At 34.6% G+C, this 19,074-nt stretch overlaps 2 protein-coding genes across 2 annotated transcripts; one reads left to right on the forward strand and one right to left on the reverse strand.

The window, feature by feature from the left end:
• The first annotated feature begins 1,478 nt into the window (after positions 1–1,478).
• On the forward strand, positions 1,479–5,033 carry LOC110944397. The gene is made up of 4 exons (XM_022186060.1): positions 1,479–1,875; positions 1,947–2,261; positions 2,416–3,168; positions 3,373–5,033. Exons 1-4 carry the CDS (start codon positions 1,479–1,481, stop codon positions 5,031–5,033), a joined length of 3,126 nt encoding a protein of 1,041 aa, XP_022041752.1.
• Positions 5,034–17,823: 12,790 nt separating this feature from the next.
• On the reverse strand, positions 17,824–18,852 carry LOC110864739 (auxin-responsive protein SAUR36). Its single transcript, XM_022113866.1, has one exon. The coding sequence runs from the start codon at positions 18,457–18,459 to the stop codon at positions 17,959–17,961; it is 501 nt and encodes a 166-aa protein (XP_021969558.1). The 5' UTR covers positions 18,460–18,852; the 3' UTR covers positions 17,824–17,958.
• Positions 18,853–19,074: the final 222 nt, after the last annotated feature.

The raw sequence follows: 19,074 nt of genomic DNA on the forward strand, positions 1-19,074 counted from the left end.
TTTAATTTCAAATACAATATATATGTTTTAAAAAGTCAATAAGTTCGAGTATATTATGTTATTTAGGTAATGTTAGTTGTCTTACAAACAACTTGACTACTCCAATAAACATTCGTCGTTTTTCTCTATCTTCAAACATCACAACTTCTAGCAACACATCTACTATTCTCGAAAGTTCTTCTTTACAGAGGATGTCACCAGGAAAACGTAAGTTATTAAGTAAATCACGAGTTACATCTCCTATACCGATGATTGACTTGACGAAAGAGGAAACTACAGATGAGGCAATTTACAAAGGAGTTTCAACAGGTATAATCACAATTACTTTATTTATTGAATTAATTAAATAGTTACTTCGTAAAGTAATATTCTTTTTTTCTTCAACTAACTTTACAGATTATTTCGACCATGGTGACCAATGTATTACTTGTGAAGTATGCAATGCTAAATTATGGGATGCAGAAAAAGGAAGGGGAAGAAAAGAGAAAGGAAGAATATGCTATTTCTTATGTTGTGGTTATGGCAAAGTAGAGCTACCAGATTATAAAGATGCTGTCCCAAGTTATAAGAAACTTTTTATGTATAAGGATAAAGAAAGCAAACATTTTTTGAATAATATTCGACGGTATAACTCCAAGTTTGCTTTCACGTTAATGGGTGGTAAGGTTGATCCCACTGTTAATAGAGGTAATGGACCATTCTGCTACAGAATTAGTGGTGAGAACTATCACAGCACTGGAAGCCTGCTTCCGGAAAACGGAGATCAACCAAAATTTTGCCAGCTCTACATTTTCGATACTGAAAACGAACTTTCCAACAGACAATCCGTTTTTAGGTAATTATAATAAACTATAAATTTTTGTCCCACCGAAGCTTTCTAAAGTATTTTTTTTAGTAATATTGATGTTTTTTGACACTCCGCTATTTTTTAACCAGTCGTTCCAAGGATACATCTTCCTCAAGTGTGGCTGAACTTGATAGTAAACTGATTGAACATATAAAATGTGTTTTAGATTCAGAAAATCAGTTGGTAAAAGCTTATAGGATGGTTAGAGACTGTTTTCATGAAAACCCTGATCTTAATCTCAAGCTTCGTCTAATTGGTATTAGAGAAAAGGATGGACGAACGTATAATTTACCAACATGTGGTGAAGTTGCTGCTCTAATTGTGGGGGATATTGCCAACACAATCAACAATAGAGATATAGTTATTGAAACGCAGACAGGTACTTTGAAACGAATTAGTGAATTGCATCCTTCATACCTTGCACTTCAATATCCTATTTTGTTCCCTTATGGAGATGATGGTTACAGAATTGACATCCCTCATCGAGGTGTCGTAGACGTAATCAATAAGAAACGTCCAAATTGTACAATGAGAGAGTTCTTTGCATATCGTGTGCAAGACAGAATTAATCAGTTTTCATTGATTCTAAATTCAAGGAGACTCTTCCAACATCTTGGTTGATGCGTATACTATGATTGAGAGCGAAAGGCTTAACTACATACGACTTCAACAAAAGAATCTAAGGTCAGATAGCTATGAAAGTCTCTGTGAATTAAGAAATAAAGGCCAACAAGACATATCTAAGGTTGGAAAACGAATCTTTTTGCCTTCTTCGTTTACCGGTGGCGCTAGATATATGATGCAAAATTATTTAGATGCCATGGCTATCTGTAAGTGGTTTGGTTATCCGGATTTTTTTATAACCATCACTTGCAATCCAAAGTGGCCTGAGGTTAAAAGGTTTCTTAGAGACACAAATCTTAAACCTGAAGATAGGCCCGATGTACTGAGCAGATTGTTTAAAATAAAGTTGGATTCAATTTGCAAAGATTTTAAAGAACGGCATCTATTTGGAAAAGTTGCAGCAGGTATTTTATCAGATTGCTTTTTATATACATATTAGATTATTTAAATCTACTAATGATTTCTTTTTGTACAGTTGTTTACATAATCGAGTTTCAAAAGAGAGGATTGCCTCATGCCCACCTATGCTTATTCTTGGAAAATGAATCCAAACTTCCGACGGTAGACCATGTTGATCCATTTATAACTGCAGAAATCCCTGATGAAGATGAAGATGCAGAATTATATGCGCTTGTGAAAGACTATATGATTCATGGTCCATGTGGTAACGCTAATTTAAGTTGTCCATGTATGGTTGACAATAAGTGTTCGAAGGGTTTTCCAAAGAAATTTCAAGATCATACTACACTGGATTCAAATGGATTCCCAATATACAGAAGAAGAGATAATGGTGCTTCTGTAGTAAAAAATGGAATCGACTTAGACAACCGAAGTGTTGTGCCATACAACAAAAAAACTTTTGAAACGGTACCAGGCACATATAAATGTTGAGTGGTGCAATCAAGCTGGATCAATTAAATATTTGTTTAAATATATAAATAAAGGCCCTGATAGAGCAACCGTTGCTGTTGTCCAACATGATAATAACAATGAAGAACTAGAACAGGACGAGGTCAAAGAATATTATGATTGTAGGTATCTCTCAGCTTGTGAGGCATCTTGGAGGATCTTCGCCTACGATGTGCATTACAGGACTCCTTCTGTTATAAGGCTGCCTTTCCATCTTCCCGGAAAACAACCTGTTGTTTTTGGACCCGACGAGGATATTAATCAAGTCCTTAACAAACCATCTGTCAAAGCATCAATGTTTCTTTCCTGGATGGAACGTAACAAAGACCCTAATGACACAGTGGCCCGTACACTTACATATGTTCAGTTTCCAAGTTGGTATGTATGGAAGCTTGATAAACGTTGTTGGGAACCTAGACAAAGACATAAGTCAATTGGGAGAATTCACGCTGTAAATCCGTCTCTTGGGGAAGCCTATTTTTTAAGAATTCTTCTTAACAAAGTGAAAGGACCAAAATCTTTTGATGATATTAAAACAGTTGATGGTAAGGTATATGATACATTTAGAGATGCATGTTATGCACTCGGTCTTTTGGACGATGACACAGAATACATTGAGGCAATCAAGGAAGCAAATGAAACAGGATCCCCTTCGTATCTTCGTAATTTATTTGCTACTTTGCTATTAACAAATACGTTATCCAGGCCAGAGGCTGTATGGGAAAGCACATGGAGATACATGACAGACGACTTTATCTACAGACTTAGAAAATATCATCGAGTTCCAGGTAATTCTTTTACACAAAATGTTGTTCTTCTCCCCTTTTCTTTGTTTTTGGTTGTGATACAAAAAAAAAAAAAAAAAAAAAAAAAAAAAAAAAAAGCTATTTCGCTTTAAAGAAAACATGGTTTTGTGTTTCATTTATGATATATTGTTTGGTTCATTAAATATTTTTTGATTACATAATATATTTTTTTTTCATTTTTTACAGCTTTATCAATTCCAGATGAGCAGCTTAAAAACTATGTTTTGAGTGAAGTTGAAAAATTCTTAGCTAGAAACAACTCATCACTCAAAAGATTTGAGACAATGCCGTACCCAGATAATGCGTCTATGTCTGATTCAGACAATCGTTTGATTAACGACGAGCGTATCTACGACAAAACCAATCTTGAAATTGAATTTAATAATCAACTTAATTTGCTAACTGATGAGCAACGGTCAGTTTTCCAACAAATAATCAACGCAATTGAGGGTAACAAAGGTGGGGTTTTTTTTGTGTACGGCTATGGTGGGACCGGGAAGACCTTCTTATGGAAGACATTATCTGCGGCAATCAGATCAAAAGGTCAAATTGTATTAAACGTTGCTTCCAGTGGGATCGCGCCGTTGTTATTGTCTGGTGGCAGGACCGCGCATTCCAGGTTTCGTATTCCATTGAATCTTACAGAGGATTCAGTTTGTAATATAAAACCTGATGGAGATGTAGCTAGACTACTACACGAAACAAACTTGATTATATGGGATGAAGCGCCTATGGTCCATAAGCATGCATTCGAAGCGTTAGATAGAACAATGAACGACATTTTCAATATCGACACTTCCAACAGATCAAATATCCGCTTTGGAGGAAAGGTTATTGTTTTAGGAGGCGATTTTAGACAGATCCTTCCTGTTGTTCCAAATGGTGGAAGACAAGAGATTGTCAATGCCTCATTAAGTTCGTCTTATTTGTGGGATACATGTAAGTTGCTGAGACTAACAAAAAACATGAGGTTAACAGTTGGAAGTTCAGCATCGGACGCTGAAGAAATAAAACAATTTGCAAAATGGCTTTTGGATATAGGTGAGGGAAATGTTGGTGGTCCAAATGATGGAGAAGCATCAATTGAAATACCAAGCGATCTTCTGATCACTGATTCATCGGACCCCATTTCAACTTTAATTGATTTTGTGTATCCTTCAATTCTTGAAAACTTCAACAATCAAAATTATTTCAGTGAGAGGGCTATACTTGCACCTAAGAACGAGGTTGTGCATGAAATTAATGATCGGTTGTTGTCACTATTCCCAGGCGAAGAACGAGAATATCTTAGTTCAGACAGTCTTTGTCAGTCTGAAAATCCAAACGCTACACAACAAAAACTATACTCTCCTGATGTGCTTAACGGTCTTAAAGTATCCGGCTTACCTAATCATAGGCTAGCACTAAAAGTAGGCGTGCCGGTGATGCTATTACGTAACATTGACCAACAAAATGGTCTTTGCAATGGTACACGACTACATGTCAAAAAAATGTATAACCGTGTAATAGAAGCCGAGATAATATCCGGAGGGAACATAGGCACTCGCACTTATATACCAAAGATTAGTTTGATACCTTCTGATAAAAAAATTCCTTTTGAGTTTCAAAGGAGACAATTTCCGTTGGCTGTTTGTTTCGCAATGACTATTAACAAGAGTCAGGGACAATCACTGTCTAGAGTTGGTCTGTATCTGAAACAGCCAGTTTTCACCCATGGTCAGCTGTATGTTGCTTTATCGAGAGTTAAAACCAGACAAGGAGTTAAACTTCTTATTTTGGACAATGACGGCAAACCTACTAATAAAACGACAAATGTAGTTTACAAAGAAGTATTTCGTGACTTGTGATCTCCATGTACTCATTCATCGTTCGATCATTCATTCCATGTAACTGTTCTCCAAAATGATCCATAACATTTTTTTGAAGTAATTTAATGTTTATTTTTTGTTGTTTTTTAATCAATTTTGTTAACGTAATACAAAACATGTATACTCATACACACACTTAAATATTAACCTAAAATTCTACATAAATAAACAGTACGTTCACTTATAATTCGCTATCCATTGTCTTCCATAAACACAATATTACACAAATTTGCATCATCATTTATCTCGAGATATTACATTATTTGTCTCATTGTAGTTTACTAATTTATTATTACTTGAACGGTTATTTAATTCAAACGATTACTTCAATAAATTAAACTTATTCATTTGTTTTTTAGTCCACCCGCGAACCTCGCGGGTTCTTAAACTAGTTAGTTATAAAACAAATCACCTAAAAGAATAGCATATTCCTCTATGTATGATATATACAATATGTTATATGATTCCTGAGCCCAACTCATGCCCATCAACCGGTTTTGGGCCTATTGATTTTATGGATCTGGTCAGTATTGGTGATTTGGTAGTAGGAAACAAATGGGTCATAATCATTTTGGTTATTCGAACCAAACTTCTGCTAAAAGCCTAAAAGTCTAGAACATACAATTTAGAGTAAATTACGTTTTTGACCCATGTGGTTATATCACTTTTATTATATTAGCCCAAAATAAGATTTTTTAACATATGTACCTCCATGGTCTCTATAACTAACTATTTTGGCCCCTGAGTCTAACTCAACCCCAAACCGTGATTAATTATTAGTCACATGACATGCCATTGGGTGAGGGTGTAGAGTGGAGGCAGAAAGTGATATTGACTTTACGATTCCTTTTAACGAACCACAAATAAGAGAACACACAATAGAATAAAAAATGTGATCTCGAGTCTTATTTGCCGCCTCAAACATCAGCTCATTCCTGAAACACCACCACGTCGTCAACACCAAAGCTTCAAGTAAACGTTTCTTAAAATTTGTCATTTCCATCGAATCGACCCAACCCAACTCATTAAATCAATCGACCTTTTAAACATCGGAAATTAGAGATCTATCCATTTTTTCAGTGGATATCCAAGTCTTCTTCGCAGCCTCACAAGAGGCAAACACGTTTTCCATTGACTACCCCTCTTTCAAACAACATGGACATAGCTTGCAAGTGTTATACTAGATTATTTTGAACTTTAATGCTTAGGTTAATTAGTCGAAGATGTGAGTTAGGTTGCTCTTAGATAGACACAATAAGATAAACAAGCTATAAAATTCCTTAGGTTCAATCAAAACAAAGCTCTGGATTAAATACATTAGCGATAAACACAATAATAAACCTAAATGAACACATAAGGTGGTTTAAATCTACAAGCATTTAAAGCTAAATGAACACATAAGGTAGTTTAAATCTAAAAGCATTTAAAGAAGTGTTTAAATAGTTAGGCAAATCTGTGTTGTCCTTTGTAAAGATAAAGTGTCTCTAAGTCCATTTGCACTGTATAGTTACTATAGGACAAGTGAGAAATGCTTATATGGCTAAAGGGGAGTAAAATAAAGGAAGGACTTTGGTCCTTTTCGATGGCCTCAAAATCTAGTAAAAAAAGATTTATATTTATACACAAGCTTAAGGGCGGACTAAATTTTTTTTTACGCCACTCTCAAATTTTTTTTCTAGATCTATCACTGCTTGAGACGGACCTATGTGCATGTTTCCTGCACGCCACAAACCTTGGTAAACATATACATCCAAAAATCTTTCCAACTCTATACATTTTTGTTATAATTATAGTTAACTTAACTTAGCTATTTAAGAAACATACAACACATTAAGGTGCTGTTTGTTTTTTTTCTGAAAATCTCTGCGCAAGCTCTTCTGTCTGCGTCACGCAGACCACGCGCAGACTGTTTGTTTTTCTGAAGACGTTTCATTAAAAAACATCTGCGCGAGCTCTTTTTGGTGCAGACTTGACCCAGCCACTTCTAAGATCTTCTAAGGTCTGCAGAGAGTTAAACACCACCACTCACCACCACCGCCCATCACCACCACCACCACCACCACATCTCACCACCACCGTCCACCACCCACTACCGTTCATCACCACCACCACCGTCCACCACCCACTACCGTCCATCAGCACCACGCCACCACCACCATCCACCACCACCGTCTACCACCATCACCGTCCAGCACCACCACCACCCACCTCCACCAGTTTATTTTAGAAGTTTGCATACGTTAAAAAACAAACAACCTTCTTCTTGCAGACTGCAGAGGTTTGGTTCACCTTTTCTTCTACAGATGTCTGCAGATGTGGTCCGCAGATTACAGACATTTTACCTCTTAAGAAACAAACAGCACCTAAGTTTTCTACACATTCCAATAATCTTGATGCAACATAAGTCATGCTTAGACCTTTAGAGTGGATTTGAACTCAAGTTGCTCAACTTTAGCTCGACTTGACTTGTTTGTTTAAAAATATATTCGATACAATTGAATTTCACCACCAAATTATCAAGGTTTGGTGTGTTTTCTTTATGTGAACCCACCTAAAACTCAATTAGATTTCGCTTTCACCAAGGATGTCATGGTGGATCAACACCACAAAATATTGACTCATTGTTTGTTTCCTTTTGTAAAGTTGTACGTGTCGTGTAATTAGCCATTTGTGTCAATCAATTTAGACGTAAGCATGAGGTGATTGTTGGGTAATGACTGGACATGAATGAATAAAAGTGTGTTGCAACATTAAATAGACATGTTTGTTCGTTTCTAACTGAATTTTACTAATATATTTGATCATCATTTGTAATCTTCTAGGTAGATGAGGTATGCAGGTAGGCATTCCCTTTCATATGTCACATTCCCCTTTATAAAGGGCCAATGTTGTCTGTATGCATATAAAAGTTTCAAAAAAAAAAAAAAAAAAAGATTTAGTTATTATAGTTGAAACCATGTGATATACTAGGGAGCCGTTTTAACTTTTAAATAACTACAGAATATTAGAATTTAATATGTAGCACTAAAATTATTATTATTGAAGTGAAAAATAAAGAGGGGTGCACGAACCATTTTAACTGCCGACTCCCTCTTTAACATATTTCTTCTCCCTATACCTCCACCATGGGGTGTGGACGGCTTTGGGTTGGGGCATTGCTTAACATGTAGCAGGTGTGGGTTTTATCTGTTTACACCTAAAAAAGTGGGGTGTGGAAGGGGCGTGGTCAGGCCGGCGTTGGGGTACCGGTATTTTACCGAATTTTACTTTCAAATACCGATACCGTATAATATCATACTGGTATTTTACCGAATTTTACATTCAAATACCGATACTGTATCGTATCATACCGAACATTTTCGGTACGAGTATCCATATTTAGCGAATTTTGATACCGATATTTTCAATACTGGTACTTTCGACAGAGATACCGACCTCATCCCTAATCTAAACAACAAATTTGTCCTCATAACTTTATTCAAATCAATTTATCCTCATAATTACAACTTCAATATAATTAATTTAAGAAAAATGCTATTAATTCAAAATTTTGTTGGGTTTAGATAACTTTACAAAGATTATAACTAGTAAATTATTTATTAGTGAAGTCATTATCTAAACAACAAGTCCTCATACCCTTATTCAAATCAATTTAGCCTCATATTTGTATTTACTTAACTTCTAGAATTTAGCCTCATATTTGTATTTACTTAACTTCTAGAACTATTTAAATATATAAAGTTATACAATTCCCTTTAAGTCAATTATTGAAAAATATTCGTAACATGTGACAATATTTTCTGCCAAGTGTAATTTCTGTGGGTTAATTTAATTCATTTTAACTAATCTTATTACGACAGAAATATATAAAATTTGTGGATTACATTAAACAAATAACGAATTTGATGGAATTTATAATTAATGAAATTGGACCTAATTTAGCACTTAGCATGGGCCTCAAATACGGACTGTAGGCAGCCTGAGCGAGCAGCCCAACATTTGTAAAAAAAAAAAAAAAAAAAAAAAAAAAAGCCTTTTTAGAATTTAAGTTTAATGATATGATATCCACTTATTAATATTATCATTTAAATTAAATTCCTCTATTATTGATGTCCATTCGTTTTCATATATTCCAAGGACCAAAGAATAGATTCATACAAGCTTTATGTTTAGATATCTACATGTAGAAAATCAAGTTATAATAATAAACAATATTAATCAAAATCATACATTCAATGGCAACTTGATAGTATTATGCCATATGCAGTCATGTGCTCTGCATTTATGAAAACAATTATAATTTATAATTGGTTTTAAGATCTTGATGTGTTACAAGTAATCTTGGTTACTAAAGGCTTTTAAGATGGACTTGGCGTCACTTGCATGATTTAGTGGATTTCATTAGTCATTACTTCTATCACCCATTTCTTATGATATATGAATACAGATGAACCTAGAAATAGTGTTATTTTAAAACTAAGAGTAAAATGCAATTTGTGTCCCTGTGTTTATCAGATGGAGTCATGTTGAGTCCCCATAATGAGACTTTGGAAGCCTGAGTCCCTATCCTCTGAAAAGAAATATACTAATCCATGGAGCCAACTCCGTTATTTTTTTGACTCTGAAATGACTAAATTACCTTTATATCTAGTTTGCGTCCCTATGGCTTATAACCTGTTATCCTTTGCGTCCTTGATCTTACAAATTTTATTATTATTATTATTATAAGAGTAACAAATATTATGTTCCTCACCAACACCATCATCTTCCACCACCCCACCACCATCCAACACGATCACAATCACCACTGTTTATCATCTTCCCCACCAACCCCCCCCCCCAGCGTGAATAGATATCGACTTAATCGAATCTCTCTTCTTTAATTTCATCGATTCTAAACCTAAAAGATCTTGTGCTGGGAAACATCGTGTTCCAACGTCTTGGGGCAAAGCCCGGTGAGCACTCTGAGAGTTAAGTTGGTTCAAGTATATCCATAGAGATTTATCCTAAAATAAACATATTATGTGTTATAAGAGATGTATAAATATTAAGGCAAGAGATATATAATGGGAGGTTGGAAGGGGAATAACCCTAAAAAGATGGGAGAAATTCTCTTTTATAAGGACGGTTGGGATAACTCTACATTTAATGAAAAAAGGAGTAAAAAAGTTTATAGTTTCTTAGAGTCGTTAACTTTGTGAGTGAAAACTTACTTGATACGAAGTAGAGCACTTTAAGTTCACATCTAACACTTTTGTATTGCGAATATACACAACTACAAACTGTATTTGGTATAATCATAGTCTCGGCGGTTTGATAAACCAACACGATCCATTACATGCCTTTTCGACCCCAATTAAGAAAGCGTTTTTAATTAAGTTGATTTTTAAAAACTTATATAAACTCGTAAAATATTATATTTGTTTGATTATTTTATTTAAAATACCACATTATGTATTAAAAACTTGTAGAAAGAAATATGTTGTTTTACGTACAAAGGAGTATATATAAAATCCCTCGTGATGAAAAAGAACTTGGACTTGGTAAGAGGGTTTACTTTAAAAGAAAAATGGACCATTGTTTGGTCCAAAATATCTTGTGGTGAGAAAATGTTAATCAAAGATTTTTGCAGTCAAAATCTGGATGTAGCCCACATTTTATTATTAAATTAAACTCATTCCAATTATCCTTTGGGATACTGACACATGTGGTGATGATGATTCTTGCAAAGGTGTTCTTGATAATAAGATCCTATTTAATTATATATAAATAAAATTTCTTAAATTATGCGGATAATAATGCATCATGTTTTTCATATTATTTTCCAATAAAAAAGATTGTTGGGCTCTGTCACATCTCACTTTCCAAAGTTGTATCCAAATTTGAAATGCGACACGAACCATTTGTGACATGTACCTGCCATTTTGGTGAGAGCGGAGGACAGAGAAAAATAGGTCGTATGCAAGAGAGGAGAGCGAAGTTCCCGGGGCAAGCCAGACATCACTATCTATAGCATGGATGAGAAGGAGAAGAAGTGAAGAACTACTACTTGAAAAATATAATATCCTAACATTCAAATATGATTATTCAATAAAATTACTTGTAATGGCTAATGTGAAAGTATTATTTTGCCGTTTTAATATCAAATTTATTCTAGAAATGGCTATAGATTGGAGAAGTATAATCAAAGTCAGAGAAAGTCAAAATTGAGGGTTGGTCCATGAAGTAAATTGGCTTGTAAATTAAGGGTATAGTGTACAATCCATGTGTCCAGATGTTTGCATGAGGAATGGCTTGGAACATAATTCATTTGGTATTTTCACATGGAGGTTCTGTGTGTGCTTCAAAAGCAAGATTAAGATAAAGGAAAAAAATTAAGAGTTTTAGAGAGAAAATGAATAAGTGATGATCACATATGTGAATTGATGAATGATTTCCTCATTAAGTCATGCTACAAGCCAACAAGGAACATGCAAATTGATGAATGATTTCCTCATTAAGTCATGCTACAAGCCTACAAGGATTAAGATCAACATACATGAAATTATAAGGCATAGGCATTAAACCCATTTTGATCCATTAAATATATTTAACTGATGAAAGTATGGTCAATTAATAAGAATCAAAGATGCTTTATATGAAGCAAATTGAAGGGTTGGAGTTATGAAATATGAAATTCAAGTTTTCGATCACAAACTATAGAAGTTAGAATCAGTGAAGGTTGACGTAAATTCTAACCCTTTGTCATTTTGTTAATGAGAATATTTGGTGTTATGTTAATGGCCAAAACTTTATAGAAGTACACAAAAAAATATTTAAAAACAAGTTTTTTTAGTTTGGAGGGCATTGAAGTTGTTTTGGATGAGTTTTAGGTTATTCGGATTAAAAATCATGAAATTTACGAGTATAGAGATGTCATCATGGCTTCTCCAATTTGTGAACTTTGTGTTACAAATTCATTAGGGCCTAACAAATACTTGACACCCTTGGTTGAATACTGATCATTTTGTAAAAATCACAAAAAGTAGTCATAACTTGAATTTTGGTGTGCCATATGTCATTAGAAACCCGAGGTGTATAGTTTTAATATTCAAGATTAAAAAGAGGTATATGGAACTTCATATTGGTCATTTATGAAAGTTGTGTGATGTAACGCTTCACATTTTGGTACTTTGCTTATTTAGAAAGTCTAATTCGTATTTCTGTTTTTGGAAACTTTAAACCATATTGTATTTGTAATTCTTTTCTATACTTGTAATCCGAGACTTCAATCGTAATGAAAATTCACTTTTATACTTATACTTGTTATACTTATCTTATACACAATCAAACTTTAGGTACACATTTACTTACAAACCGAGACTTATTACAAGCTTGATTTATCACTTATACGTTGCACGATACACACATGACGCTTATAAACACATTTCATGCTCAAATCAAGCCAAAACATAAATTTTCAGTATAAAATAACCTAATTACAAAGTTCAGGGCAAAAAGTGAAAAGTTTCAGAAAGTACTCCCTAGTGCCACGCGGGAGAATCCCTGGATCCTCTAGCGACGCGCCAGAGATGTCGATCCGCAGTAGAACGCTGCCAGCTCGCGGGTTGGTCCATTTTGGTCACCATTTTCACCTCCAGTTACCTCCTAACTCATTTAACCCTAACCCTAATCAACCCCATTATAAATAGGAGCCTCCATACCCTCCTCAACATTTTCCAAATACTTAATCACTCACAAAACACTTCAAAATCATCCATAAATTCTGATTTTTGGGCAGAATATCTTTGAAGTTTAAAGTGAGTTCTAATTCACTTCTACTACTTATTCTTTGAGTTTTCTTACTTCGAAACACTTGGACAACATCATGGTTGGTTACCCAATGTTCACTAAGGTGTAACATGGTGGTACAACTCTGATTTTGGTGTCCAAAGTGGGTTTAATTTTCTGCTTTCACTAAACTTTAATAGATGTTCATCTTTTAATTCATTTCTTTAGAAGAACTTGTACCCACCTTGTCCTCAATCAAACCTCTAAACTTTCTGTTTAAGGTCCAAGAACCTCTAAACTTTCTGTGTGGTTGTTCTCTATCAAGTTTAAGGTCCAAGAACCTCTAAACTTTCTGTTTTGAAAAGGTTTATACAGCCTACAAGTGTTGAGACCATCCAAGTTTACCATAGTTCATATGGAAAGACTTGTGTTTTGGTAAAGGTGTGAACCATGGAAGCCTTGGCTTTCCAAACTTGTTCCACTACCTCACTTGATGTTTTATGATATTATTCCAAGTAGTTTCCTACACCTAAAGTAACACAACCCCACCGCATCTCCAACATTTTCCATGATGGGTATGAAACACCCGGGTTGTCCTTACTTGGCTACTTAATGAACTGGTTAGTTTACATTTTTGTTATTCATACAATGAGGTTTAACGGATGTTAATCATCCTACCTCCATATTTGACATCACATGACTTATATGATTATACATGATGGACTTGTATTATATATAAGATAAAGTATATACTACCTGAATTCTTGATGTTAACCGGATTATGGTTATATGTCATGAACATAGGTTACTTTATCTTTGTTCTAAACTCCTCGGTTTTGATTCTAATGGGGAAATTAGGACCAATGAAATCACTTAAGAACTTAGTGTCAAAACGAGTATTTAGACAAGATATACTTTGGTATACTTATACTTTTACATACTTAAATTCCGAATCCGAACTCTCTACCAAATTCGAATACTTACACACCTCCGTTTCCCTAATGTAGGGTAACTTCGGTGTTCTTGACTCTCAACGCACCACTCACGTATGCGGGATTTATACGCAAAACCGTGAGCATACTCGATCCCATTTTCCGTTTTATTCACTTTTGGTGCAACATGTACATTTATACAAAATACGAATCACGTTTAAACTTGTTATAATCACACTCTATCCGTTAAAAAATGATACTTGTATTATTCTTATTATCTCATGGTATGTATACGTGTGCCTATATGCTCCTTAAGTTTGTTAGCCTACATTAACAATTATAGCGCTATAAGATTAACGCACCACCCGTATTCTTGTGGTATTTTAAGTAAACTATTTTACAACCTTGTCATTTCGGTGACAATGGTATGCACGATTGCGGTACACTTTGGTTTGACTTATAGCTAACACATGTTGGTATGATAGTAACAATATATGCAATTTACCATGTTGAATATGAGACAACTTTTAAATCACTATTATGCTATGTAGTTAAACTTGTATACTCGTCAAATTTTTGTTGATTATTATTTTAATACATGTTGCTGGAAACTAGATGATAATGGAAGAAATATATTTAGGATGGACTAGAAACACACCTAGATTTTGAACTTATGTCTTTTGTTTCATGTCGTTCATTATTTACAACTTGTACTTTTCCTTTCGAAACAGTGTATTATCATTTTAGAATCAATGAAATTTTAGTTATCTAAATGTTGTCATAATTAGTGTTATGAAGTCTCTTGCAATCTCATTTTCGTCTCATTACGATGTTTTCGCTATCGGTTGGGGTGTGACATGTGAACAGGTAAATTTCAAGAGAAATTGTGAAAACAATTATAATATCATGTAACACGTTGACGCACCTTTGGGAGGTATTTTAGAACATTTATATGTGTCTAGTTTGATAACTTTAATAGAAAGTTGTGTAGGGTATTAAGAGACTTTAGTAGATGTAACATCCAAAACATTATCTAGAGAGAGTTATGAGTTTAGTTGGGTCCTATGGGGTTTTATTTTTTGAAACATATCCAAAATATCATATATAGAGACTTTTTCGAGCAAGTCTTTCTCTATATAACATCACTACTAATGGTTCCTATCACATATAAATCGTTCTATAAGTCCATAAAATAACACTAAACACTTAAACAAATAAACAATCATCAACCATAGTCCATAATTTTCAATTTTAAATTTTAAACATTGAAGCCCTAATTTTAAATGTTGATTACTTGTAGCTAATCATTTAAACAAACAAAGCTTTAAATTAAACAACAAAATTATTAACTAGAAGTTTAAAACAACAAAAAAAACATCAAAAACATAAAAGGATAAAACTCTTAGAGCATTCACATCCAATCCACTAAAAATATACATACATTCCACTAAAAAACAATTCCTATATCAATATATTTCCACTAAAAACAAATACTTTTTCTCTCTCCTTTTCAATATATATTACATTTTCTCTCTCCTCTACTCACAACCCTTTCAAAATATATTAAAAAATTATACAGGGTGAACAGTGTCCCCCCAAATATACAGATGAACAGTAACATTTTCTCTCTCCTCCACTCACAACAACTTAAACCACTTTTTATAATTTAAAAACTCATCTCTCAAGATTTGGTGGATAGAATGTGAATGCTCTTATACCTCTATATTGGCCGGAATTTTGATTTTCCATCAAAAAAAATGGGTAAGGTTAAGCATAGTGTGTTGTTGAGGATTTTGTGGGGTTGGAGATTGAGAGAATAGAATTTGAATGGTTAGATGAGTTTGAGTTATTTATTTAATTCAAATTTCTTTGGGTTGGGTTTGGGCTTAGATTAATATAAATGGATTGTAGATTGGGTTTTTGATAATTTGATTGGATTAAACGAATAAGTGGTTAACGAGTAATCATATAAATTGTGTTATATACTTATATATTAATGAAAATCAGTAAAGTGTGGTATATACTTATATGTTAATGAAAATCAGTGTTTACATTTTTTTATAAATTCATAATAATTTTTTTCTAAAGGGGGCGGTTGAAAGGAGTGAGGTCGGAATTTTCGACAGAAAATAACACTATTTTTTTTTCAAGCATTGTGCCTGCCCACCCATGACTTAGGATGGGTCCGCCCATGTATAAATTGACATGTATACATCTGTACGTTGAAAAAGGTAGAATGAAATGAATTTGTACTTAATAAAATACTTCCTTGGTAACATGATACAACCGACTAGTTTAGATGACCCTAGTACTGACTACAAATCTACAATATTCACCATATATACGTCATGCAAGGGTATAAACAGACTACATCTTCCACATACGTAACCATATGAAACACACTTGTTAACTATCATTTGTTTGTCACGCGACAGTCAGTGATATGATTTCCGGGGGAACATCAACGCCAAAATCTGAAGCCAGGTTGAGTCTGGTTAAAACAACATAATCTAGTCGGAGTGAGGCAATGAGGCTCTCCAATTTGAAGAGTGTGGTGGCCTAACACAAGAAAGTCGTTCGAAAAAAGAAAAAAACACTATCATTTGTAATCAACTAATCATTACTCTAGTTTAAAAAAATACTAATTTATTTTTAAGTCAATATCCGTAATCAATAGTTCAATACCTTAATTCAAAAAATTACTAATTTATTGTACGTCGGAATTATATCATGAAGGTTAACAATTGCATGATCTTTCCAAAGATACGATCTGCAAGTTGTTCTCACGTTCGGCACTACAAGGATCACATTCTGTGGGATCATATTTTGTATCATTTTCACGTTCAAGGGCTACAAGGATCACATTGTTACAACAAGTCGAATATTTCAAGTTGTATACTTTTCTTAAGGGTCTATTTTTTCCATTAATGCCTCTTGTTACGCAATAAAAAAAAATATCATTAATACTATACAACCGACTTTTTTAAAACTTATTTATAACCCTTCCAAACAAAAAAAATCTTTCATTTGAACATTCTACACACAAATTCTTATTCACTACACACGTTTTTATTCATATTCTCACAATTGTAAACCTCACACTTCCTTTTCCGTAACATATTATCTTTATAATTTATAATAAAACAATTATATATTTATATTTCATGGTTGAAAGTACGTTTATATTTTTCATGGTTACTTATATCAAATACATTAAATCCGTTTCATACTCCTAACCGGACAAAGATCTACGTTCATACGGAACCATTTTCAAGATGTTACCTATTTATAGTAAAACTGAGTAGGACAAAATTACAAGTATTAACATGCACCCGTGGACAGTTGGGTATGGCTAAAACTATATTTTGCGATGAAGTTAAAACCTGGATTCCTCCTCTAATATTACGACACATAGCGCTTACTAAACGCCTACCTATTACCTTACCCACTCGCGCTCCCTCACTTGAACATGTTGTGGTAACTTCACCAACAACGCTCCAAAACACCCCTAAACAAGCCCAAGATGAGCAATTTATCATTAAAAAATTGGTATACACGTGGAGTGAATGTAATAGATGGGTGTAGGAACCTGCTCTAAACCTGTGTACCATGACTAGCTCTTGGCTAGTGTTATTTTGCTAAATGAATCTGCTCTCTTTCCAGTTCCAAAAAAAAAAATGCACTGCAAAGATCATCAAATAAAGACAGAATAACAAGTACGGACAAATTGGTCTAGCGGTTAGTCACTTGGTTTCTCTTCTTGAGATCTCAAGCTTAATTACCACTAACATCACTTTGAAGGGCATTGGTAGTGGCAAATAACAATGAAGTTTAGAACTAGACCTTTTTGGAGGTTACCAGTTTGAAACCGAGCCTAACCGGGTTTTACCGCAGTGGGCCTTCGGGCAAGTGGCCAAGCGGGTTTTCCCTGGAACTAATGGATTGATGACTCGGGTATGCATCCAACTCTGGACGTTATAGAGGAGGGGATGCATTAGCTCAATTGAGGACATCCCAGAATACTTATCCGGTGATTTAGTTAGCCGTTAAAAAAACAAACAGTTACATAACCGTAAATAAAACGATTCTAGACTTTTATATATTATTTATGTCCACAATTAAAAAAAAAAACTAAAAACAAGTAAACAACTCTCTAAACTTATTTTCAACGATAAATTTGGATCACTGTCACTAACACTAACTCAACCAGGACGCTTCCACGGCAACATTTTCCGGCCACCGGAGCCGGCGGCGGCAATCGTACTCTTCACATTTTCAAACTCCGAAATCCGGCACGGGATCGTGATCCCGCCACGATGATCATGCCCATACACCTCCTCTGCTTTCCTCAACAACTGCACAAACAAAGGATGATTAATATATATCACCGGCACCAACACCCTCTCATAATCCCCATCCTCCTGTCCAACATACACCGCCATCTTCCCCTTCGGAACCGCCACCCCTGTTTCCGGCATCTGATCATCTTCCCGGAACCGCATATAACCCGATTTTGATTTTTTCGAGCAAATCGCTCTTGCTTTCGCTTTAATTCGAGAACCCCACTTCAAAAAACGTGAAATTGATCTGTTTGACGGGTTTAATCGACGGTATCCGCCTGGTTTTGACCGGAATCTCCGGCGAATGCGTCGGAACAGAGAGATTACTCTGTTTTTGATCAAAAAGCCTCTGAATTTCTTCATTTTCTTCAGGGGATTTTGAAATTGAAGCCGGGGATTGAAAGAAAAAGATGAAAGTGGAAGAAAAAGATTGAGGGTTTGAGTGAATTTGGGTTTGTGGTTTAAGAAAAGGGCCAAGGGTCTGCAACAGACATGGTTAGACGAAACAGAGTGAGGCAAACTTCAGATAAAGAGATGGGTATGTTTGACATGCTGGTTTTGTACACCTGAATGTTTATGATGATCTATTGATGATATTTCGATCTTTTGAGTTCCATATTATCAGTTTTTTTCTTTTTTTTGGTGTGTGCAGAAAGTTGTGGAATGTGGAAAACCAAGCACCGAGATTGATGAGGATGGTGTGTGTGTGTGTGTGAGAGAGAGAGAGATGAAGGCAATCAATCAATTGAGAGGAGAAATGGGGAGTCAAATTTATAGAGAAAATGAATGATCAAATTGACAATAGATGATGGTGTCCACGTGTTACTCTATACGATACGGCGCTGAAAAAATGAATACTCTGTTTTTTTATTAATATTTTTAATGTTGGTAAAATGTTATGTTGGATAATAATATCCATGAAGCTTTGAGTTGTCTCCTCACTTGTGTATTCTTTTTCACTAAGAACATGGGTACTGG

This window comes from Helianthus annuus, chromosome 6 (genome assembly GCF_002127325.2).
Source record: "Helianthus annuus cultivar XRQ/B chromosome 6, HanXRQr2.0-SUNRISE, whole genome shotgun sequence".
Taxonomy (NCBI): Eukaryota; Viridiplantae; Streptophyta; class Magnoliopsida; order Asterales; family Asteraceae; genus Helianthus; species Helianthus annuus.